This window comes from Malaclemys terrapin, chromosome 6, assembly GCF_027887155.1.
Source record: "Malaclemys terrapin pileata isolate rMalTer1 chromosome 6, rMalTer1.hap1, whole genome shotgun sequence".
Classification (NCBI taxonomy): domain Eukaryota; kingdom Metazoa; phylum Chordata; order Testudines; family Emydidae; genus Malaclemys; species Malaclemys terrapin.
The window spans coordinates 41,295,118-41,321,952 of NC_071510.1; the positions used below are offsets into that span (position 1 = coordinate 41,295,118).

The window sequence follows — 26,835 nt, forward strand, 5'->3', positions numbered from 1 at the left end:
TCGATTCTGTTAATTTATGCAGGTCCCTCTTCCTCTTCAGCATGTATCCTGCTAGTTGCTAGGCAACCAGGAGTGATTTACTGTGCGCAGGCTTTTTATGTGGAAGCTGTTGTGGTTATTATTTTTAATTATAAAAGTGGGGAGATATGGATTAAAACAGGAGTCTGGCATTCATAATTAACAATTTTCTTCCAATATACCCACAGCACAGACATTTGAGACTTCTCTAGAAAAGAAGTGTTTTGTAATATATTCTAACCCTGTCCATTTATGGTATGTATATACATGCACAAAGGGAATAGGAGATGGAATCCTTCTGTGAGAGGAGGTTCAGTAAAAAATGGTAAAACTCTGTGCTCTCATTGATCTAGGTAGACTAAGTCAGATGTTAGTCTTTTGTATTTGCTGCATATTTCAGTCCTTAATGCTTTTTCCTATTCACAACTTTAAATAATTTGCAGTAATTAGTTGTGCCAAATTGCAAAGGAATTCATTGTTTGTGTTGCATTTCTAGCTTGATAAATAGAATCTATGACCAAAGCCATAGATAAAATTCTACCCCAGCTTGTTTTTCAAAATACTGGATTTTAGTTTATTACTATTTAGTTTCGTAATTAGTGAATATTAGGCTGTCTATGTATATACTTGTGTAGCCATGACACATAAAAGCTATACAGGCATCAAAGGGCTTTTCTTATGTACAGTAGCAGGAGAGAGAAGCTTGAGTGATTTACAATGTGAACAGAACACAGATTATTCAGTAGTTTTTTGCTTTATATTTAAAGGATATCACTACAAATTGTTTTTAATTGCTGTCAGAATCTGAAGTACAGTTGGGGCCAATCCACTATGAAAACAGCTTGATGTTTCACTTTGAACTCAGGACGCATTGTCTCTGCTCAAAGACTTTTTTCTATTAAAGTACGAAGCTTCTAAAGTTTCAAACATAGCAGTGAGACTCACTCCTTCTGAGGAGCTAATCCAGGATATCAGTTTTGAGGAGTGGTAGGAGTTGTGAATTTGGTTTGCCATACCTTTTAAATGACAGAACAGCAGGTATGCTTTGCTAGTAATAATAGCTGTTTGGGATTTTTCAGCACTTTAAAAGGCTGTATTTCACTGTATGATGTAATTGTGTGGCTGTGGTGAACTACAGCATCTGATGCTAAAGCTACTAACTTTTTATAACTGTTTTGCAACAAGGAATCTGCCCCTCCCCCCCATGTATTGTGTAAGTAATTAAGTGAAAAGGCTAGATTTTTAAACAAGAATATAACAAGTATGTCTGTCTGTAAAATGGCACACATCTGTTAGCTTGTGAAAACGCACACTTGTTTACACAAAATAAGTAATTTTGTACATATAACTGCAGATTTTTGTTTGCTTTTTTTATCTGGTTACATGCCATTTTGCAAACAACTTGTTGCATCCTCTGAAAATTAGCCTACTGTGTAGTATATGTATATTTTACACACACGCGCGCATACACCAGTATTAAGGCTTCCTGTGCAACTTTAATTGGGCCCCTTTTGCATATGCATTATAATAGTCTTTGATTATGTAATCATATACTATTTTTTTTCTTCCGCACCAGATGGATAATGCTCTATTAATGAGCTAGCTATTCAGTGTTTTGTTTTTACCTTCATTGTTTAATGTCTGGCCTTAGGCCTTATTTACTGCACTCTATTCAAACCCTGCTTTGAAGATAGAATTCTTAATTTCTTCATGAGCTTTTCTGTGCTGCTCATCACTGTAGTATCTTAGTGCTTCACAAACATAATAGATTTTCACAACACTTCTATGTGAAGAGTGGCATTATCCCATTTTACATATGGGGAACTTTGGCACAGATTAATTAAGGTCAAAAGTATGTACTAATTTGGGTGCTCAATTTGAGACTCTAGGACAAGGGTAGTCAGTAGGCGGACCGCAGGCCAAATCCGGACTGCCAGACGCTTTTGAATGAGCCCTAAAATCTTTTTATTTGCTATTTTATTATTATTATTTTCTCTGGAGTCTGGACCTTGACTATACCTTGACCAAGAAATTTGGACCTTAACAAAAAATAGACTCATAGACTTTAAGGTCAGAAGGGACCATTATGATCATCTAGTCTGACCTCCTGCAAAACGCAGGCCACAGAATCTCACCCACCCACTCCTGTAACAAACCCCTAACCTATGCCTGAGTTACTGAAGTCCTCAAATCATGGTTTAAAAGACCTCATGGTGCAGAGAATCCTCCAGCAAGTGACCCGGGCCCCATGCTGCAGAGGAAGGCGAAAAACCTCCAGGGCCTCTGCCAATCTGCCCTGGAGGAAAATTCCTTCCCGACCCCAAATATGGCGATCAGTTAAACCCTGAGCATGTGGGTAAGACTCACCAGCCAGCACCCAGGAAAGAATTCTCTGTAGTAACTCAGATCCCACCCCATCTAACATCCCATCACAGACCATTGGGTGTATTTACCTGCTAATAATCAAGATCAATTAATTGCCAAAATTAGGCTGTCCCATTATACCATCCCCTCCATAAACTTATCAAGCTTAGTCTTGAAGCCAGATATGTCTTTTGCCCCCACTACTCCCCTTGGAAGGCTGTTCCAGAACTTCACTCCTCTAATGGTTAGAAACCTTCGTCTAATTTCAAGTCTAAACTTCCTAATGTCCAGTTTATATCCATTTGTTCTTGTGTCCACGTTGGTACTAAGCTTAAATAATTCCTCTCTCTCCCTGATATCTATCCCTCTGATATATTTATAAAGAGCAATCATATCTCCCCTCAGCCTTCTTTTGGTTAGGCTAAACAAGCCAAGCTCTTTGAGTCTCCTTTCATAAGACAGGTTTTCCAGTCCTCGGATCATCCTAGTAGCCCTTCTCTGTACCTGTTCCAGTTTGAATTCTTCCTTCTTAAACATAGGAGACCAGTACTGTACACAATATTCCAGATGAGGTCTCACCAGTGCCTTGTATAATGGTACTAACACCTCCTTATCTTTACTGGAAATACCTCGCCTGATGCACCCCAAGACGGCATTAGCTTTTTTAATGGCCATATCACATTGGCGGCTCATAGTCATCCTGTGATCAACCAATACTCCAAGGTCCTTCTCCTCCTCTGTTACTTCCAACTGATGTGTCCCCAGTTTATAACAAGAATTCTTGTTATTAATCCCTAAATGCATGACCCTGCACTTTTCACTATTAAATTTCATCCTATTACTATTATTCCAGTTTACAAGGTCATCCAGATCTTCCTGTATGATATCCCAGTCCTTCTCTGTATTAGCAATACCTCCCAGCTTTGTGTCATCCGCAAACTTTATTAGCACATTCCCACTTTTTGTGCCAAGATCAGTAATAAAAAGATTAAATAAGATTGGTCCCAAAACCGATCCCCGAGGAACTCCACTAGTAACCTCCTTCCAGCCTGAAAGTTCACCTTTCAGTATGATCCATTGTAGTCTCCCCTTTAACCAGTTCCTTATCCACCTTTCAATTTTCATATTGATCCCCATCTTTTCCAATTTAGCTAATAATTCCCCATGTGGAACCGTATCAAATGCCTTACTGAAATCGAGGTAAATTAGATCCACTGCATTTCCTTTGTCTAAAAAATCTGTTACCTTCTCAAAGAAGGAGATTAGGTAGGTTTGACATGATCTACCTTTTGTAAAACCATGTTGTATTTTGTCCCAATTACCATTGACCTCAATGTCCTTAACTACTTTCTCCTTCAGAATTTTTTCCAAGACCTTGCATACTACAGATGTCAAACTAACAGGCCTATAGTTACTCGGATCACTTTTTTTCCCCTTTCTTAAAAATAGGAACTATCTTAGCAATTCTCCAGTCGTACGGTACAACCCCTGAGTTTACTGATTCATTAAAAATTCTTGCTAATGGGCTTGCAATTTCGTGTGCCAGTTCCTTTAATATTCTTGGATGAAGATTATCTGGGCCCCCCAATTTAGTCCCATTAAGCTGTTCAAGTTTGGCTTCTACCTCGGATGCGGTAATATCTACCTCCATATCCTCATTTGTCATCCTACCATTATCCCTAAGCTCTTCATTAGCCTCATTAAAGACTGAGGCAAAGTATTTGTTTAGATATTGGGCCATGCCTAGATTATCCTTAAACTCCACTCCATCCTCAGTGTTTAGTGGTCCCACTTCTTCTTTCTTTGTTTTCTTCTTATTTATATGGCTATAGAACCTTTTACTATTGGTTTTAAGTCCCTTTGCAAGGTCCAACTCTACATGGCTTTTGGCCTTTCTCACTTTATCCCTACATGTTCTAACCTCAATAAGGTAGCTTTCCTTGCTAATCCCTCCCATCTTCCACTCCTTGTAGGCTTTCTGCTTTTTCTTAATCACCTCTCTGAGATGCTTGCTCATCCAGCTTGGTCTACAACTCCTGCCTATGAATTTTTTCCCCTTTCTTGGGATGCAGGCTTCTGATAGTTTCTGCAACTTTGACTTGAAGTAATTCCAGGCCTCCTTGGCCTTTAGATCCACAAGTTCTTCAGTCCAATCCACTTCCCTAACTAATTTCCTTAATTCTTTAAAGTTAGCCCTTTTAAAATCAAAAACCCTAGTCCCAGATCTATTTTTGTTTATCCTTCCATCTAGTTTGAACTGAATTAGCTCATGATCACTCGAACCAAGGTTGTCCCCTACAGCCATTTCTTCTATGAGGTCCTCACTACTCACCAAAACGTTCTTCAACTACTTGATGAAGGAATCCATCAGCTATTGCATCCAGGAAAATCTGAGCCCTATTATATTATTACTAGCCCTTGTCCTCCAGTCTATATCTGGGAAGTTAGTCTCCCATGATCACACAATTCCCATTAGTGTTTACTTCATTAAAAAGATTAAAGAGGTCTCCATCCATATGCAAATCGGATCCCGGTGGCCTGTAGCACACCCCAAGCAGTATCTCAGGGGAGGCTCTAGTAGCTTTCTTCCCCAATGCGAGTTTTGCCCAGACAGACGCTGTCTTATCCATTCCATCACTTCTTATTTCTTTACAGTCTACCTCATCATTGATATACAATGCTACTCCACCACCTTTGCCTTTATTTCTGTCTTTCCTGAACAGCACATAGCCTTCAATACCTGTACTCCAGTCATGACTATAATAATTGACTATCCCTGCACTAGGTTATGATTTTTCATGATTTAGCATTTTATATGTTCAAAGCACAAGTCCTATTAATTTCATTTGCAGCTCTGAGTGCTTAGCACTTTTGTAAATTAGACACCAGGATTTTAAGTCAAGCACTCAAAAAAGGAGGAATACACTTTTTGTGGCCACTTGTAAAGATTTCTTAGTTTTTTTGTGTGTAATCTCCTAGGTGTATAAAAACAAACTGGAAACAATATAAATTCTATCATGTGATATCATAATGACACCTCTGTGGGTCATCACCAGGGTTGGAACCTTTAGGTCCTCCACATAGACCTGTACCACTTGAGCTTAATGGAGTAACTGATAACAATAGTAGTTTGTCATTCTCTATATGGATCAGCTCCAGAGGGAATGAGTCACTTTTACTGTGGAGTTCACAAATACTTGCTCACAGCAGATGACTGGTGAGACTCATGAATTTTGGGTTCCGTTCTAGGCTCTGGAGGGGAGTGTGCTCTAGGGGGCACAGACTCTTCTGCCCATTCTCCCTCAAGCTCTGACCCCTTTTGCCCTGTCTTGTCCAACCTGTCTGTCTCCTTGCCCAGCCAGTATCAGTTCCTTCTCCAAGCACCTTGTCCAATCTCTTTCCCCTTCCCCAAGCTGGCTCCCAATCTCCCTCCCTGCGCTCCTCATCAAATCTGTCTCTCCCATTCCCCCTCCCTCTTCCTGGCTCCTTGTCCCAGTCTCTTTGCCTAGCCATTTCCAATCTCTCTCCTCCTTCCAGCTCCTTGTCCAATGTCAGTGTGTCATCCTCCCAGTCATCTAGTTCTCAGGCCCAGCCTGCCTTCCATGCCAACTCCAATCTCCTTGCCCAGCTAGTGTCAGTTTCCCCACATCCCAAACTCCCAGTTGCAGTTTCCATTCCCCCACCAATCCACTTCCCAGTCTCTCTAGACTCCTTGTCCCAATCTACTCCTTTCTTTCCCCTCTGGTCCAGCTTTTGTCCCCTCTGCATTTGAATCAGACAGCTGCCTCCTCTGTGCTGCCTGGGTGCCTGCAGGAAGGCCATTGAGAGAACAGAAGGGACAGCCTCCCTGCTCTCAGTTCCAGCACCCAGCCTGGAGCAGCCATTACAGGGAATGTCCTTCTGCCCCCCCATACTGCTGGGCTGGAGCATGTTCCATCACTCTCTGGGGATGGTGCATGCATTATCTGGTCAGTACTAGGAGCTGTGAGAGGCTCAAGTATGCTCAGTGAGGACAGACTCTTTAGAGATTTTAGCTGGTAAGCTCCAGCAAGTGTCTGAGTAGGTACAAACTATACTTTTTTTTTTTTCCCCAAAAAAAGTTTATAACTTGGCCAAATTGGGGTGGATATTTATGGGGACAGCAAAGGTACCTCTGACACAAAGGCCACCTCCTGCCAAATTTCGAAGAAAAGCATTTCAAATAAAAGATTGCCAAAAATTTTAACATGGGCAAAAACAACATATCCTTTCCTATCCTCAATCTCAAACAGTTGAACCATTTAGGCTGAAATCTCTTTAACACCCTCCTCTTCTCCTCCCTCCCTCCCCCCCAAAAATAAAAATAAATCAGCCTGATACCTGGTGTGGAAAATTTTGGCCCAAATGATTAACGTTTCACAAAATTATAAGTAACTGAAAATAGCGTTGGGAGCTGTCAGGCAACCTTAATAATAGGCAGCGCTACTAGTGCTGCCTATAATATGCACATACAGACAAACGGGTTTTTATCATGGAAGCCTGTCTGATGCCCTCTATGGGATCCTTACCAGGGTCTTATACATGTATATAAATAATTGTAAATTAATTGTATTACATCATATTATTTCATGAGAATGTAGTAAGGCATCAATCAAGTTTTTCTTACAATCTCTCTAACTTTGTCTCCAAAAAATCCCTACACGTAAACCTAAAAGGTATCTTTTTGTTGCTGGGGGCGTTTTTACCACCTTTGACCTCATCAAAGAAGTCAACTTTCATTGGATGGATCCATGGGTGGCTGCAACTCGTAGAGGATTTGTACTCATAACCCTTATAAATGTATGCAATTCTTCCTCCCATCCTGAGTATCACAGTGAGACTAGTACCCTTTAGCATGCAACTGCTAAATACAGTTCAGTGTTATTCTCCCAAAGTCAAAACAGGACTTTGGAATAGAATTATCTGTCTGTCCATTTTAAGATTTTCTGTAGTGCCTGTCATTGTAGTATCTAAGTGCTTCTGAGGTAAATTAGGTCTGCTTGGTAAAGTTCCTAGTAGACTTGGTGGAGTCTTGGTCTCTTTTTCTCTTCCATGGTATAAGAAGCTGTGCTTGGAATATCTCTTATTTTTTTCTCACTATCAAATTCAGCATATAAAAGGGGAGGGGTGTCAGAGTGCAACGACACAAGAGTAGTAGGTGTGAGGAAAGCAAACTGTGATTAAGAAATCTGGGACCATGTGGTAAAAGTAAGCAGAGGTGAGAAACTGTTTACTCCTCATCATTCCCTTAGAACATGAGGTCCCTAGCCAATGGATTCTATCTTCTAACCCCCAAGAACACAGATATCTAGTTGTTCACATATCTGTATTGGTTACAGGGCATCAAAGGAGGACAGTGCCCCACTATCTCTCTTCCCCCACCCCCCACCCCCAGCTATCCTCCCCCCCGGGTCACTTCCCCCAGGTCCATGACAGAATGACTTGCAGTGGACTTGTTTGACGGATATAGCTTCAGGTTTAGCAGAAGACTGTCCTATGGAGACTAGCTGCTCCACTCTGACCTCACTATCAAATAACTACAGAAGCGCTAATAGATAGTAGTGATGACTTGCAGCTTTGCTGTTCAAGTTTCTGGCTTTCTGGAAGATAGGAGAGAGGGTGGGTGGGAGGGTGGGAGATAGTGCTGATTTGCGTGGGTGGCGAATGAAGGATGTGTGCTATGGCGAAAGGCTACATGTGTTTAGGATATTTTATGTTGCATGAGTGAGGTAGTTGAGCCAAGTAACCATCTGTGCAGTCTCCCTTGTACAGCAAATTAAATTGTTTAATTAGCTGTAGAGTAAGAGTGTTGATTGGTTGAGCTACTTCTAATATCACAATGGGCAGGGACTCTTGTAATTGTAAAGTCACAATGGCTGAGAACATAAAAATTGGACAGTAACAAATCACGAATCCATGATGATTGAACTTGGTGATTATTCTGAACAGAACTGATCCTTGATCCTTTGAAAGAAAAGTGTGCTTATTTTTTATGCTTGGTGATCACTATTGTGTACATTTTCTTTCACTGCAAAGCTACAGTAATTGTCTGCACTGTGTCTTTGTTTTTCTCAACAGTTCAGGACGGCAGCTAAGTGAAGTCTTCATTCAGCTCCCATCTAGGAAAGAATTACCAGAATATTATGAGTTAATTAGGAAACCAGTGGACTTCAAAAAAATAAAGGTAGGCATCTTAATTGGGAGTGGGCATTTCTTCATACCTTTTCTTTCTGGACATAGAAATATTGGGGCTGTCCAATTGTGATCTTTTTGGACATTACAAATTGGCATATGTTCTGATGCCTAGATTTTAAACACAGAATTGCCATCTAATACAGTGGCCAAAACCTTGTGGCCAAAGGTTGCTCTGCAGCACCCTTCCTCAGTTTCCTCCCTCTTCCTTGGGCACCAAAGATCCACCTCACCCTTGTTTCGGGGCCAATTGAGGTGCCTGTGTTCTCCACCGTACATGATGCACCAGGGCTTCTCCTCAGATGACCAAGCACTCATTGAGCCCGATTTCCTATATGTAGGTTTATTTGTCCAAACATAAGCATATTACAGACAAAAACAATTCCTCGGTTCACCCTTTGTCCTAGGGTTTCACTGTCTCTCCTCTCAGGGTTCTCCGATAATCCCACTTCTTGTAGCTTCGCAGTCTCAGCCAGCATCCCTTCTCATTCAGCCATCTCTGTTCCTCTTCTGGAACTGGCAACCTTCCGGAATATCATCCTTCTAAATCTGAATCAACTTCTGGAGTAGCCAGGCTACATCCAGATACTGTTGGGTATGTGGGGAGATAGTGTATGGAATCCATTGAACCTCTGTGGCCAGGAGGATCCATGTTGTATCCATATGCTATATCCATGCCCTTGGCACTTCCACAAATTCCCTCCCCGTTTCCCATCTCCCTAGTGAGCTGAAGATACCTGGTATTAATCTCTTTTCTTACACATAGCAGTGCAGAGTCTCTGCTGCTTTTGTCCCTTCAGCTCCACGCAGCAGTTGAATAACTTTACTTTGCTTTTGGACCTTACATGACTTAGAACTGTGCCCTGTTTTAGACATTGCTTTCTAAATAAATAAGTAAATAAAATTAGGCAATATCTGTCATTCCACATAGTTATGACATTTCTAGTAGGGATTTCTAATATTAATGCATTCATATTTGTATTCAAGATTACAACACAGTGTTAACCAATTGTCCTGTCTTTTGTTTGTCTCTTTTTCTTCCCCCTTTTAAAAAACACAATAGGAAAGAATTCGTAACCATAAGTACCGTAGCCTTGGTGACTTGGAGAAAGATGTCATGTTGCTGTGTCACAATGCTCAGACATTCAACTTGGAGGGATCGCAGGTCTGATTGAAACCACATATGCATTTGTGTTAAAATTAAGCATACATGTATTTTTCATTTATTTTCCATTGTCTTTAGTGCTTTATCATGGAATTTCTATTGTTGCTCAGTGACAACTCTGTGTATAAGACCTCTGTTAAAATTCTGTTTGAATTGTGATAGGCACAGCGGCCCAAATGCTCTTCTGCATATAGTATGCACTGGACACAACTGGAGGAAAAGGGCCACAAAGGAGTTGGTTGTAGCTCCCTGATTCTGGGGACAGTTCTGTGCTGTCCCTGGCATAGTTTAGAACAGTCACGGGCCTGTTCTAATCTACACTAAATGGCTGTGTCCCTAAGGATCCTTTTATCACCTTGGGATTACCAGAGTGCAGCGAGGATGCAGAGGAATGGTGCAGCAGCAGATTCATTCCAGCTGGCAGTACATCCCCACCCCTCCAATAGAAGAATCTTCTGCTGAGGAAAACCAGTTTATGGCCACCTAGTGCCATTGGAGTTACGTGCTTTGTGGGCTCTGTACGTTGCAGTAAATTTGTGCTGTGTAGATATTCCTTTACTGGTATTGCTGGTTGATGAAGGACATCCATTTTGAAAGATTGTATTAATGAATTCCCCCTGAATTGCTAAAGTCCAGAGAACAGATCACTTATGTCAATTCTATAGGTCTCTCATCTCAGGCAGGTGTAGGATGCAGGATTTGGCTGGGTATGGATTTATGCGTAGGTCTGTGTTCTGCCATATGAATGCAAGACATAAAGGTGAATGGTGATCCTAGTAGAAAGAATACAGAAAGACTGGGTGACAGATGAGAAGACTGAAATACTCCATTAATTCGATGTGAGATACATTTATAAAACAATAAGGGCCAAATCTTCTAGGGGATAAGGCTTCCTAGACTAGTCAGGAGGGCATTAAACAAACAACAAAGGGGAAGGGCAAAAGGGGAGAACAAATGAGCACTAATTTAGAACAAAATCAAGATCTTGAGAAGAGAATTAATCCAGGCACCAAGAGACATGAAGAGAAGAAAAATTTTAATTGCCTATACACCGACTGTAGGGCCCTGGGTAAGAGACAAGAGGAATTAGAATTACTCATTTGTGAGCATAAATTTGACCTAGTTGGTATTATTGAAACTAGTGGCAAGAGTTGCATGACTGAAATGTAATCACTGACTATTTCCTATTTAGGATCAAATGGGCAGAAAAAGAGACAGAAAGGCATTCTGTCAAAATAGCATTACCTGTTTCCAAGTCACTGACAGCTCAGAAGCAAATTATCTTGCATGCTTATGAATCAGTGTACTAATAGATAAGGCACAATATGGGGTACAAGTTGGTGTCTGCTACCGGCTACCAATTCACACTGGCTCCTTAAACATCTGTCTATAACAGTGGTGGGCAACCTGTGGCCCGTTCGGGTAATACGCTGGCGGGCTGCCAGACAATTTGTTTATATATGCATGGCCACCCGTAGCTCCCAGTGGCCGCGGTTCGCCATTCTGGGGCCAATGGGAGCTGCGGGAAGCGGCGCAAACTGTCTCATAGCCTGCCAGTGGATTACCCTTATGGGCCGCAGGTTGCCCACCACTGATCTAGTGTGTGTAGGGGGGAAGGTGCATTGTTATGGGGGATTACGAAGTGAGGGTCTAATGCTGGATGTCTTGTGTTGTCAGCACTAAAATGTCCTTGGAATTTCTGAAAATTATGACATTTTCCTAACTCAGAAATGTTGCATCCGATACTGGGAAATTCTGTCTTAGACTTATTCTTGACAGAGTAATAGGAATTGATCTCAGATCTAAACAATAGTGGTGCTTAGATGCTAGTGATTATGACTTGATTACATTTGTTTTGTGTAAACAGAATAAAGTCCAAACCAATAATATATGTAAATGTAAAAGGCCAGTTTCATAAAGCTAACAACAGATTTGAGCCAAATTGTCTGGGAGGAAGAATCTAAATAAAAAAGTATGAAAATTGGGAACTGTTCAGGAATATTTTACTAGAGGCCCAAAAAGCCATAATTAAGAAAGAAAGCTACTCTGTTAAAAAGTCATCCTGGCTTAGAGGAAAAGTTAAAGCAGCTATACATTTATATATATTTGTTGTTTATATATAACAACAAATGGAAAAAAGGACACAAGGAAGACTCAGTGACTAGCATAGTTAAAGACAATAAGGAGGAGTTTAAGTATATTGGGACTGAACAAAATCCTAACAATGGTATTGGTCCATTAGTAGATTGAAATGGTAGAAATGTCCATGATAAATAATGCAGAAAAAGAGAAAAGGTGCTCAATAAGTATTTCTGTTCTGTGTTTGGGCAAAAAGTAGGATGTATTCATGTCATCATGATGATGATGATGATTAAATACTCCCCATTTCAACAACAACTCAGGAGAATGTTAAACAGCAGCTACTAAAGTTAAATATTTTTAAATCACCAGGTCCATATAATTGACATACAAGTGTTTTAAAAGAGCTGGAAAAGGAGCTCCCTGGACTGTTAATGTTGACTTTCAAGAAATCTTGGAAAATTTTGGAAGTTCTAGAGGACCAAAAGAAAATTATTCTACCAGTATTTTAAAAGGGTAAATGGGGTGACCAGTGTAATTAAAGGCCTGTCAGCCTAACATCAATTTTGGGCAAAATAATGAAACTGCTGATACAGGACTCAACTAATAAAAGAATTAAAGAAATATAATATAATAAATGCAAATCAATATGGGTTTATGGAAAATAGATCTGGTCAAACTAACCTGATATATTTTTTATGAGATTCCAAGTTTGGCTGATAAGATGAATAGTATTAATGAAATACACTTAGGGCACGTTTTCACTAGTAACGTTAAAGCACATGGCTTGTGTAGTCGCGGCATGGTACTGGGAGAGAGCTCTCCCAGTGCTGTAAAAAAACCACCTCCACGAGGGGAATAGCTACCAGTGCAGCGCTAGTGCACTGTCTACATTGGCACTTCATAGTGCTGACACTTGCAGTGCTCAGAGAGGTGTTTTTTTCACACCCCTGAGCAAGAAAGTTGCTGTGTTGTAAAGTGCCAGTGTAGACAAGCCCTTAGACTTCTCTTAGGCATTTGACTTGGTACTGTCTAACCTAGCACACTTTAAATGGATTAAAAATTGGCTACCTGACGGGTTTCAAAATGTAATTGTAAATGGGGAATCACCACTGAGCAGATACGTTTCTAGTGGGGGTCCCGCATGGATCAGTTCTTGGCCCGACGCTAGTTAATATTTTTATCTGTGACTTAAAAGAAAACACAAAAGCATCACTGACAAAATTTGCAGATGGGCCAAAGTTTAGGGGCATGGTAAATAATGAAGAGGGTAGGCCACTGATACAGAGCAATCTAGTCACTTGGTAAACTGGACATAAGCAAACAATATAGATTTCCATACAGCCAAATGTAAAGTGTTAAATCTAGAAACAAATAATGCAGGCCATACTTACAGGTTGGGGGGACTCTATCCTGGGAAGCAGTAACTAAAACATATTTGATGGTCATGGAAATCAGCTGAACATGAGCTCCCGCTGCAACACTGTGGCTAAGAGGACTAATGAGATCCTTGGATGTGTTAACGGGAATATTGAGAAGGGGTAGAAAGGTTATGTAATTTCTGTATTTAGCACTGGTGCGGCCACTGCTGGAATTCTGTGTCCAGTTCTGGTGTCCACAGTTCAAGAAAGATGTTGATAAATTGGAGAGGGTGCAGAAAAGGGCCACAAAAATGATTGAAGTATTGGAAAACATACCTTCTAATGATAGACCCAAGGAGCTCAGCCAAGAGCTGGGCAAAGGGTGATTGATCAGCCTGTAACCACCTACATGGGGAATAGAAATTTGATAATAGAAGGCTCTTCAGTCTAGGGGACACAGGTCTAAACTAAATCAAATGGCTGGATGTTGAAGCTAGATATATTCAAACTCGAAATAGGTCACACATTTTGAACAGCGAGAACAACTGTTGGAACAACTTACCAAGGGTTGTGGTGGATGCTACATTACTGGAAATATTTAAATTGGATCTTTTGCTAAAGATACATTCTAGTTCCAACACAAATTAATTCAGGGAAGTCCTATGGCCTGTGTTATCCAAGAGGGCAGACTGGATGATCACATTGGTCCTTTCTGGCTTTATAATCAGTTAATCTGGTTCCTCTGTCCCTGGGAGTTTTGCCATTGACTTTAGGGGATTTAGAATTTGGCCCAAAGGTAGTGATTTGTTTTGAAGCAAGGTTCATTTTATCTTTCCATGTAACAGATTATGATCCAGGTTATCCTTACCACTTGGCATCAGAACCATTTTGAAGCATCAGAAAAGACTTATGTAGCTTTGGTGATCTTTTGTGTAGTGATGCAGTTCATAAACAGTAGGGGTTGTGATGGCTGCCAAAGTCTGCTTTGTCTTGCTCACAAATTGCCCCTGTCCCATACAGAGGGACTTGTTAAATAATACCGTGGTGCTAAGGCTCTCAATCATTATGATTAATAAACCCAATACACCCCCACGATACCTGTTTGTATATATAATCTTATAGTAATTGGTTTTAAGTTTAGTCAGGATGAATGTGTTTGTGATTCTAAAGTACCTTTGAGCTATCTGAATAATCCAAGCTAGTGTAGAAATACACATTCAGTTGTCTAATACATCACTCCTAAGTTCTGTGTAACAGCATGGACGAGTTCATTTGCAAAGATGATTATGAAGTTTCAGTGCTTCTTTTGCAAGCCATTTAGATTGATATTGCTGTTGTGTTACTCTGATAAATATATTACAAGTAAGACGCACTCCTCTCTTTCATAGATGCTCTTTAGACAAGGTTAAGATGAAAGCTGATGGACCAAAGATGCTTAGCAGCCTCAGAAATGTTAATAAAGAAGCCTTTTAAAAATGAGCATTGATGTTTGTTTTAGTCTTTTTGTATCCAATAGGAAGGAGTAAACTGCTTAGCACAGATTCTTTCTATTAGTCAGCTTGGACTTCTTAACCATTAAAGATAATTAGTATCAGGATGGTACATTTGTCACCATTAAATATATTGTTAGACTATAATCCGGGTCATAGTTAGGGAGCTTGTATCGGAAGACTCATTCTGAATGCTTCCCGAAATAGTTATGATCTAACGGAAAATATACTATAGTTAGAGTAATAAGGACAATATACAATAAAAAGAAAAATGAATGCGTGCTAGGATGGACTTTTTCCCCTTTAATTGGACATTTAAAAGTTAATACATTGAGGGACTTACATTTTGTGATGCACTGACAGCAGGCTTCTTCATTTGGATCATGAAAAATTCAACGTTGGCATTTCTTGTAAAATTCATGCAACAAGCTTTGTTACTTGTTATGAAAAAAAGGGCCACCCTCTCTGTGGGTTTGCATAGAAAATAATGTTCCATGCTGTGAATTTTTGATGAAGCTTGGCTTTCAGTTCTGACATAGGTTTGCTTTCATGTTGCAGATTTATGAGGATTCTATTGTTCTCCAGTCAGTCTTCAAGAGTGCCCGACAGAAGATTGCCAAAGAGGATGAGAGCGAGGATGAAAGCAACGACGATGAGGAAGATGATGAGGAAGATGAGTCAGAGTCAGAATGTAAGTCACCTGTTCAAATCTGAGAGAGGGAAGCAGGTTTCACTTGGTACTCAGTCTTTCCAGTTTGTATGTGGAAACTGGTTACAGACTTTCATTCTTCCATTGGCCATTTTAATGCAAGCAGTTTGTTACCAAATTTGCTGTATTGGTTCTCTCAACCCTGACTTTGTTGGCTGGCTGCTCTGTTCTGGCCACATCTCTTAGAACTGTGCCAAAGACTTCAAAAATCTCTAGGCCAAAAAAAAAAAACCCAACCAACCCAAAACCCACAAAAATTATAGAAATGTTCCTTTTTCCTACCCGCCCATAGGGGACTTACCCATACAGTGAACCAGCTTGCCACTGACTGACCACCTTGTAGTATTCTTTGTGTGCTCTTCTTTCTCTGTTTAGTTGGTTGTAAACATATGCTCCTTGCCCGAACTTCTTTTGGAAGACCCAAGCAGAGTTGAAACTCTCCGCAGAAATACTTTTGGATGACTTCCAAAATTATTAGCAAACTGCCAGCTTCTGGTGCGGACCATTGTAATGGCACGTCCCTGTGGCTACTGCTTGCATATAAACCTCTTCTCACATGTCCTAATCACAGCTCTGCTAACTATAAAGGACCCTTATTACTTAGAACACATTGCCTTTAGCAACAACCAGTTATTTTACAGTACATAAGGAGATGATTCCGCCATTTGGAAATTAGCTTATCTTTTGGAGTCAGACCCTAGTGCTCTATTCAGAAAGCTACCTACCTGAAGATGGCCAATTACCCTATCTGGTATTTATGTGATTTAAAGCAGCACTACCTGGCTCTAACTAAAAGCAGATACTTTCTGTCCACAAAGAAAAATGATTTTGAAAATAAAATGTATTCTGTTGCACAGGAGTTCTCAGAGAGTAATCCCAGAACCAAATGCAACCTGCAGCCACCCCACTCACTTTAATTGCATAGCGAGGATGAAGCTAATCAGCTCAAGGAAACGACATTTTTTATTGAACTATCAGAGAAAATACAAGTACAAGCAAATATCTCTACTTCAGATATTCCAAAGGCATGATAAAGAACACAGAGGGGAAGGGATCTTTTCAGGCTGTTACAGGAGGAGAATGTTCATGAACAGAGAGATTGTGTTAAGAAGCTGTATTGTGGTCCTAGACAGCTAATTTCTGTATTGAATGAGAAAAGGGAGAGAGAAGAAAATACAGTAGAACCTCAGAGATACCAACGCCTTGGGAATGGAGGTTGTTCGTAACTCTGAACAAAACGTTCTTTCAAAAGTTTACTTCTGAACATTGACTAAATACAGCTTTGAAAATTTACTATGCAGAAGAAAATGGTGCTTTTAACCATCTTAATTTGAATGAAAAAGTACCGAAACAGTTTCTTTATTTTTGTCAAATGTCTTTTTTTTTTTTTTTTCCAAAAAACTTCATCGGATTGTGTACTTTCAATTCCAAATGAGGTTCATAACTCCGGTGTTCGTAACTCTGAGGTTATACTGTAATGACAGCTGTTACATTCATGTCAATTTTTGCAGCAAAATCTGTGAAAGTGAAAATCAAGCTGAATAAGAAGGATGAGAAAAGCCGGGACAAAGGGAAAGGCAAGAAACGACAGAGCCGGGTAAAAGCCAAGCCTGTCGTGAGCGATGATGACAGTGATGAGGATCAGGATGAAAATGTAAGTTTTAGTCACTAAGGCAGTGGAAATAGTTGCAGCTATTGCCCTTCTCCCCCCATTCTACCCATAATCACAACTTTTGATTCTTTGTGTATAGAAATATTAAGCAAACTTGTGCATCAAAGTGTGCTTGAGAGAGAGAGAGATTGGGCCACCTAAATTCTAAAAAGGCTTAAAAGAAATCCACAAAGAACTTGCACTAAAACCTCTGAAGTGAGAAAAAGAACTTTGCTGTGAATCTTGCAAAGGAGTCCTTTACAACTTTTCTTTTAACCAGCTTTTGGAAATAGGAGTTAATGCTAAATAATGAAGGCACAGAAGTGTCTGAACACAGGTTATTTTGGAGCTTGTTTTTCAGATGTTCAGGCTTTCCTTTGCACTTCTAAAATTCAAAAATGAGGCACACAAGATTTTCTCACTTTCACCCTTACCCCCAAAATGCTAAGTATTATGAATTTACCATAGATGTTTCTATTCATGCCAACACACTAGGGCAAAATTTGCTGAATATTTTTAACGAGTTTGCTGAGCAGACAGAAAGGAACTAATGTTTCTTGACACTGAGCTTTCTCCAGCTCTTCCCTTCTCTGAAGAGACTCAGCAATGAGCATGAAATGTCATGGAGCAGAAATATAAACACTATGGCGCCTTTCCTAAGGCAATCCTGATTTGTCAATTTAACAATTGTTTTTCTTCTTCCTATTGTATTACAATCCAAAGAATCGCTGGCAAAGAATCTCTGACCTTTTCGTTTTGTCTCTTACTTCCAGGACCAGTCAGAAGCAAGTGGAAGTGACGATGAGTGATCCATAGGGTTTAATCTCTTCTCTCCTTCCCTTCTGTCATTTTATACCCAGTGAATTCATTTTGTCAGATAGACATTGGGTTGTTTCTGTAGTCTCATCTTCTATAAACTAGCTTTAGGGTAGTGCCAGACAAACATATGGATATCATGGTGTAAAAAAGGAAAAAAAAATTGTAACATATTGTGACCAAATGGGCCTCAAAAGATTTTAAAAAAAGAAAAGCTTTTGATGGAAAAATGTGGGTTGATAGTATATTTCTATGGGTTTGGATTTAGCTCGGTAATGGTTTGATTGTGCCTGGTTTTATCATTTGATGAGATGCTTTTGAATGGCATCTGAAAGACGAAAAAATATGTCTTCTGTAGCATTGATAACCAGGAGAAGCCATGAAAAGCTGCTGGTTATTTTATTTTTCATCAGGCAGTTTTCAAGGTTTTTATTTGTTCTGTGTGTTTTGGGGGTTTTTTGGTTTTTTTTACACTGTGGTTCATATATGCAACATTGTTTAAAAGCTTATAAATGTACAATAGTTAGCCTCCACCCCACCCTGTCCATATACATTTTTTTCACTTTATGCTCTATCTCCAGAAAAAAATGCTTTTCAAATTCTATAAAATTTATGTCTACTGTAAACTTTGCTTTTCTCTCTCTTGATTTTAAAAAAGTTGGATTGAAAAATGCTATTGAATATTGCAATCTATATAGTGTAATGGATGGCTTCTTTCATCAAACTGACCTTTTATGTTACCAATGTGGATTATCACCTTTTCCCTAAAGTGTACTTAATCTTTGCTTTCTTTGCACAATGTCTTTGGTTGCAAGTCATAAGCCTGAGGCAAATAAAATTCCAGTAATTTTGAAGAATGTGGTGTTGGTGCTTTCATAATAAAGAAATAATTTAGCTCTGTAAATATGTGCCATGTGTTATGAGTGCAGAAGATCATAAAAATACTTTTTTACTATGATTGCATGAGTGCCCTAGTATTTAGACCTAAGCTACTCTGTTCTAAACAGGTAACAACAAGAGAGCTTATTTGCATTAGGCAGAAATATCTGTGTAAAGAAATACAGTATATTAAAAACCATAACCTAAAACATCAGTGTAACTCAAAACGCTAACAAGGACTCAAGCGACAAAGCTTGTAGTGATACTGCCCAATAAAATAAAAACGCTGCTTCCTTTCTTTTAGAAAATGTCCCTGAGTCTAGTGGGAGCAAATAGAATTTGTTGATTTCCTAGGAAATTAATCCAGCCATTGATGTCTCTTCATTTTCTTCACCATATACTACCTGGAGATTTCAGCTATAGATGTTGAGTTTAAAGATTGTATGTCGAACTCTGGGAAGGACTGAAACTTTTACCTCACTGGAGGATATTTTCACCTTACCCTATCCAGACACCCCTTTTCTGTCAGGCCTGATCCTCCTCAGAGATGTTTCAACACCTGACTAAAACACCTCAAGAAGAAGAAGAGGATCTTCTTCTACAACATCCACAAGCTAGAGCATTCTTCCACTGGTACTGGTGGCACCGCTGGCAAATAAAAAACAAAATAAAAATGAGCCTACCTACTCATCAGACAAAACTGATGCTTCAGACAAGGCTTCTCCCCAAGGAGGAGAAGCCCAGATAGATCCCATAGGAGGCCTTAGAGCTGCTTCCCTCCTACCCAGGGGACGGTTGGAGGGCAAGGCATTGGGTACCAAGATGTCTGATCCTTCCTACTGGGCTCCATGGGATCTGTAAACATGCTTACCAGATCTGTGCAGGAATCAGAGCAGTTCTCTTCTCCCAGGTGATACCAACTGGCTCCATCGGAGCCTGCAGAGGAGGAATTTGAGTCAGCCCCAAGGTTTCTGTCAGGTATATCATCCTCATCACCTGATGACGCAGTTTCTCCATCATCCCTTCAGCACCTCATGACCACAGGCAGTACCAGTCGCTTTTGCAGAGAGCGGCAGCTGACCTTCAGAGTCCATATTATTCTGCAATCCTCTAGCCCTAGTAGGGTGGCTCTCCCAGTGAACTAGGACATTTTGGAACCCACGAGTATTATGTTTGAGTGGTAGTTGTGTTAGTCTGTATCAGCAAAAACAACGAGGAGTCCTTGTGGCCCATTCCCAACCCACATCCACCCTGATTGAATTGGCCTCATCAGCACTGACCCCCACACTTGGTAAGGCAACTCCCATCTTTTCATGTGCTGTATATTTATACCTTCCTGCTATATTTTTCACTCCATGCATCTGATGAAGTGGGTTATAGCCCATGAAAGCTTACGCCCAAATAAATTCGTTAGTCTCTAAGGTGCCACAAGGACTAATCGTTGTTTTTACCAGTATTATGTGTGTCACCTCTGCCTCCTTTGCCTCTATCCTGAAAAGGGCTGAAAAATGCTATTTCATGCCACCCAGAGGGGCAGAGTTCCTATTTACCCACTCAGTACCCAACTTCTTACTGATGCAGATGGCTACAGAAAAGTCCAGGATAAAGCACCATAAGTCTTCTCCAACTGACCCAGGGTCCAAACACCTTGCTCTTCTGGTGAGGAAAGTATTTTCGGAATGGTCCTCTAATTCAGAATTGCCAATCATCAGTACTGTTAGCAAAGTCCGATTTCACAAATGATTCCAAATTTGTGGAATTCAGAGACAAACTTCCCCAGGCAGACAGGGCTCAGTTCCAAGCCCTTATCGATGAGGACAGTCGGGTTGTTAAGACATCACTCCTGGCAGCAGTGGATGCATCCGTACTGTGTCTAGAGCCATCACCACAGCCATACTTGTGAGGTGTAAATTGTGATTTGATTCTTTGATGTTCCTCAGGGAAGTCTATAATACCATCGAGGACTTGCCCTTTGAGTCTGCTCTTCTCGCTGAAGAGATTAACGAATCTCTATGCTCTCTCAAGGACTCTAGGACAGTCCTCTGCTCTGTGGGCATTTACACCTCAGCCTTGAAGAGAAAACACCACAAACAAATTTACAGGTCCAGACCCCATCCTCCTCCCCCCCTGAACTTTTACCACCAGTGCCCTTACAAACTCCCCTGAAAACAACAAAGGATGCAAAGACCCATTTATGCAGCTTCCTCCATCCCTACAGCTGCTGCTCAACCCTACCCAACACCCAGGGGTTTATTTTGATGGGATTCTTGAGAACCACATACCAGTTTTGATGCAATGCCAGACTGCCCTCCAAATCTTTGGTGGCCATCTTGCCCACTTTGCCCACAACTGCAGGGCAATAACAGACAAGCGGGTACTAAAAATCATCCATTCTGGCTACACAATCAAGTTTATCTCGCCGCCCCACCACAAAACCCCTTTCTGGTCCTTTCTCAGGGACCACTCTCATGAAGAAATCTTTCATCCAGAGGTGGACTCTCCTTCAGTGAGTGGCCATAGCATGAGTGCCATCCCAACATCAGAGGAAGAGATTTTACTCCCCATATTTCATAGTTCCCAAGAAAAACAGAGAGAGAAAATCAATTCTTGATCTACACCAACTAAATATCTTTATTCACAAAGCAAATTTTTGCCTGGTGACACTGGCATCAATAATTCCCTCCCTGGAGGAGAGCACATGGTTTGCAGCTCTTGACATTAAAGATGCCGACTTTCCTGTGGATAGTCCCCAGTCACACAGAAGGATAGTTCCCAGATTTGAATTAAACAAGAGCACGACCAGGTCAGAGTACTCCCGTTTGTGCTGGTGACAGGGCCTTCAAAAAGGTCGTTGCAGTGGTGTCGGCCCAGATGAGATGCAACAGCTACACTGTCTTTCCATATCTGGTTCGACCTGCCCTTCGTCCAGGAGACCCAGTTCGTGACCCTAGTCTTACTCTACCTTATGACATAATTTGGATCTGTGTAAACAATGAAAAGTCCACTTTTGACTTCCATGAAAATTATAGATTTCATAAACATGATGTTAGACTCCTCCTCAGCAAAGGCCTATCTTCTTATGGACAGATTTCAGTCCATAAGTCACCTTGAGAGAGAGAGAGAGAGAGAGAGAGAGAGTGTGTGTGTGTGTGTGTGTGTGTGTGTGAAAACCACTGTTTGCTGGCTTCGTTTCTGTTGCTGCAAGGCTGGCTCCAGTCTGTCTACTCACTACTCAAAGGGACACTATGAATACCAAAGTAACAATTCCCCAAAAGGTCAGGACCTCTCTCATATACTGGACAGAACCAGAACAGGTGCAAGCCCAAAGCCCTTTCCTTCCACCCATACCCAGCATAACCATATTTATGGCTGCATCCCTCATAAGATCAGGAGCCCGCATGGACAATCACACTGCACAAGGCACTTGGTCTCCCAGGAGGCCAGAGTGCATATCCATTTCCTGGAGCTTACCCATATACAGTTCTGTCATATTCACATAATTCCAGATATGACAACCATCTTTTATGTAAACAAACAGGGTGGAGTGAAATTTCTTTCTCTGTGCATAGAGGCAGTGAATTTATGGAACTGGTGCATCAGAAACCACATACACTCCTGGCAATATACTTACCAGGCATGCGGAATAGTGTGGCAGACTATCTCAGCAGGCACCACTCCACAGATAGTGGGAAATACAGAATTCTGTCTTGAATGAAATTTTCACTGGGTGGGGAACACCATCTTGGAACCAGTTTGCCTCCAAAGCAAACAAGAAATTCAATCTCTTGCTCCAGAGCAGCATTAGGCCAAGATTTCTTTTATCCTTGACAGACCGCCTAAGGTATGCCTTTCCTCCCATCCCCTTTCTACCTCAGTTTCTGCAGAAAATTTGCCATGACAGGGCCAAGGCACCCAACTGGCCCAGGTAATTTTGGTTTCCAGACCTATGAATGTCATCCTATCCTCTCATTAATCTCTCACCTTTTCTGGATCTATTAGCTCAAAAGAATGGCAGGATCGGACAACCCAACAAGGCCCTCGTCATCTCACAGCCTGTTATTTGGATGGGCATTAGACCTGGAATGGTCACATTCAGAAGTTGTCCATATGTCCTTAATAACGGTAGAAAAGTTTCCACCAGGAAATACTATCTAGCTAAATAGAGGCATTTCTCTGCCTGAACGCAACAGAAACAGTTATCAGAATTGGGAGGTGTGCCTGCTATTTTAAACTATCTCCTGTCCTCAAGACATCAGGACTTAGTTCACTGCAAGTTCATCTGGCAGCAGTCAGTGCCTTCCATCCCACACACCCAACCAGTTTGTTTCCTGAAAGATCTCATTAGGAGCTTCCCACAAATAGCAAAACCCACACAAAATGGGACCTCAACCTGGTATTCTTAGTTCTTACCAGACCCCCCTTTGAACCAATAGCCATATGTTTCATGTCATATCTCTCCATAAAGGTTGCCTTCTAGGTCATCATCACATCAGCCAGATGAGTGAATGAACTGGGAGCAATCATGGCTAACCCACCGTACATCCTGTTTCACAGAGGAAAAAGTCTCCCTTCGCCTCCAACTAAAATTCATCCCCATAGTAACTTCTGAGTTTCACATGAACCAATTTGTCACTATAGCTGAGTGATCTCGTGGACAAACATCTGCCCCGTATCAGAGGGGTAGCCATGTTAGTCTGTATCCACAAAAACAACGAGGAGTCTGGTGGCACCTTAAAGACTAACAGATTTATTTGGGCATAAGTTTTTGTGAGTAAAAAACCCACTTCTTCAGATGCATGGAGTGAAAATTGCAGATACAGACATAAATATATATTGGCACATGAAGAGAAGGGAGTTACCTTACAAGTGGAGAACCAGTGTTGAAGGCCAATTCAGTCAGGGTGGATGTGGTCCACTCACAATAATTGATGAGGAGGTGTCAATATCAAGAGAGGGAAAATTGCTTTTGTAGTGAGCCAGCCACTCCCAGTCCCTATTCAAGCCCAAATTAATGGTGTTAAGTTCGCAAATGAATTGTAGCTCTGCAGTTTCTCTTTGGTGGTGTCGCATAGGACCCAGCCACACCATCAGAGGCTCATTCACCTGCACATCTGCTAATGTGATATATGCCATCATGTGCCAGCAATGCCCCTCTGCCCTGTACATTGGCCAAACTGGACAGTCTCTATGTAAAAGGATAAATGGACACAAATCAGACATCAGGAATGATAACATACAAAAGCCAGTAGGAGAACACTTCAATCTCCCTGAACATTCAATAACAGATTTAAAAGTAGCCATTCTTCAACAAAAAAACTCCAAAAACAAACTTCAAAGAGAAACTGCAGAGCTACAATTCCTTTGCAAACTTAACACCAAGTCCCTCTGCATGGGGTTGAAGTCTGGGGACCTGAGCCCTGCCACCTGGGGCTGAAGCAGAAGCCTGAGCAACTTAGCTTCATGGTGCCATGGGCAATTGTCCTGCTTACTACCCCTTAACTTCAGCCCTGGCGTTTATATGCAGAAAACCAGTTATTGTGGCACAGGTAGGCCATGGAGATTTTATAGTATGTTTGGGGCACCTCAGAAAGAAAAAGGTTGAGAACCCCTGGACTACAGCACCTCTTCATGAAGTTCTATACTGGACATTTGTAAGGTGGCTCTCTCAAGCTCCATCCACACCTTGAGGAATAATTATGCTCTAGTCCAGACCTCATCTGCAGATGCAACTGTGGGGACAGCAGTTTTACAGACATCCATACTAACTGCATGCTCACTTTCTTGTTTGAATACTACCTACCAATCACCCACATGTGGAATACACATAAGAGCCAGTACTGGAAGAAGAAATAGCTGTTATTTACCTGTAATTGGAAGTTCTTCAATATGTGTGGCCCCTATCTGTATTTCACTACCTGCCCTCCTTCCCCTCTGCTTCAGATTTTATCTGAGTCGCACAAAGAGAAGAAGCTGGAGAGACCACCTTTGTTTCAGAGCACCAGGAGGGCAATTGCACAGGCCCAGACTAATTGACCTTTTGCTACAAAACTCCAATCTCAGACGCATGGAGGGCATGCATATCCACATGTGGAATACAGATAGAGACCACACATCTCAAAGAACATCCCGTTACAAGTAAGTAATCTCCATTTCACACACTCGGGAGTTTGAAGAAAAACCTATAATTATTGCTGGCATTTTAAATCCCCTTTGGGGTTGGTCTTGTCCATTCTCCTGGGGACTTGAGATCGTGCTTTCCCCAGCATTGGGTTTTTTTTTTTTTTTCTCTCCTTACCGCTCCATTTTTTTTATGCAAGTCCTATTATCTTTATTCAGCTCCTGACCTTTTCTCTGTAATCTTCTACTCATATCAGTAAATTAGATATTAAATGAGTTTCCCTGGTTTTTCCTTGGGATAGCATAATCGAATATTACATTCCTAGTTCTTTATAGAAAAGGGAGGAGGCAAATCTGATTTGTGTATGTAGTAAACAAAAACTCATGCTGAAAGTGTCAGTGTCTACCCTTCCTATAACATTCCTTTTCCAATACGAAATCAAGATATGTAAAGTATCCAGAACACATTTGCTTCCACAGGTGATAGCCCATAAAGGCAGGAAGTTAGCTGATTTCCTGCCTGAATTACCATGTCTAACATATGAAACAAACCTTTTTAATAAAACTGGAAGCAGTTTGGCTTGGGCATTGTGGGAGGCAAGCAAAGCGAAAAAACTGCTAGGAGATTGGCTGTTTGCATCTGCCTCTCCTGGGAGCTAGACAGTGTGGTAAGTGGGTCAGATGAATAACGTTTCTAAGGCTTTAATATATTTCAGATTAATATTCCTCCTTTCTCTCACACCTTCTCAAAGAAACAAAGAATATGCAAAACCACTTGCTTTAATGCATGTAAACATTCCTTTTTAAATGTGTCCAGCCACCTGTGCAATGTCTTGATTATTTTTCAGACTTGTATGGGGATTTTCCTACCTATTTGCTACAATCATTTTCTCTGTCATTATATCCTTTTTTTTTTTAAGACTACAAGGATTCCCACCTCCCTCAAGTATAATCTCCACTCACTACTCCTTCCTGTAGCTGGCAATGTATATTGTTGTTTAGGCGGTGAGACATGACAGGGTGTGTCACAGTGAATACTGCGACAGCTTGCATGCACAATGAAGCACAAGGCACAGCTGATACATCAATAAGCCACAAAATGGTGTGCAATTAGTAGGCTATTGGTGCATGCATCTAATGCCTTTGCTTCAGAAGTGCACCAATGGCTTTATTCACACTGTACGCTCAGGTGGGATTTACTGCTAGTAGGGTATGGCTCATTCATGGGGGTGGGGGGGGGGAATTAAAATCTAAACAATTGTGTGGTGGGGAAGGGAGTTATGTAATGCACCTTCTGCTGCACAGAATAGTTACGTCCCTTTGGGTTTTAGTTTTTATTTTGTTTAAAATCTCCCAGTGCTTTCATTGTTTAAAAAAAAAAAAAATCAATGAAAACTGAAAATTGAAAACAAAGAACCAGCGGGGGCGAGGGGAAGGTGAGGGTGCCCAGTACTCACAGGAGGGGGGCGAGGGGAGCCTTCTGCTCCCTGTGGGCCTGACACTGCAGCAGTTGGTGGTCTCCCTGACAATCTCACTCCCCTACTGTGCAGGGGAAGCGGTTGGAGCGGTGCTGAAGAGATCAGGAGGGGGCTCTCTCCCACAGGGAAAGCAGATGAGGGCTATCACCTGGCTCCCAGTCAGCTGGGTGAAGGGAGAGTAGAATGGGCAGAGTCCCTCTCATATGCCAGAACCCAGCTCCCAGCCTGTCTCGCTCCCACACTGTGCAGCAGCAGCTGCCACCAACCAGCAGTTACCCGCTGGTGCACTGTGCTGTCCAGCAGGGACTGTGAGCAGGGAGCTGAGTCTGGAGAATTTCAACTCTTGCAAAATGCAGCTTAAAATTGGCAAACCCCAAATACTTGCTTTCTCAAAAGCTGGTCATTTGGGGGAGAAATTTGAAAAAAACTGAAAACAGAGGGCCTTAAAAATAGCTCCTAACAGAAGGATCGGAGGAAACAGAGGAGAAGGTTCATAGG

At 41.2% G+C, this 26,835-nt stretch overlaps 1 protein-coding gene across 4 annotated transcripts in view; it reads left to right on the plus strand.

Moving 5' to 3' along the window:
- SMARCA2 (SWI/SNF related, matrix associated, actin dependent regulator of chromatin, subfamily a, member 2) overlaps positions 1-18,720 on the plus strand; it is a 178,777-nt gene extending 160,057 nt beyond the window's left edge. For all 4 annotated transcript variants that reach the window (XM_054031641.1, XM_054031640.1, XM_054031642.1 and 1 more), the window contains 5 exons: positions 8,479-8,584; positions 9,656-9,757; positions 15,246-15,378; positions 16,908-17,050; positions 17,821-18,720. In XM_054031641.1, coding sequence (XP_053887616.1) covers positions 8,479-8,584; positions 9,656-9,757; positions 15,246-15,378; positions 16,908-17,050; positions 17,821-17,856 — 520 coding nt within the window. In that variant the 3' untranslated portion in view covers positions 17,857-18,720. The remainder of the gene's footprint in view (positions 1-8,478; positions 8,585-9,655; positions 9,758-15,245; positions 15,379-16,907; positions 17,051-17,820) is intronic.
- Positions 18,721-26,835: the final 8,115 nt, after the last annotated feature.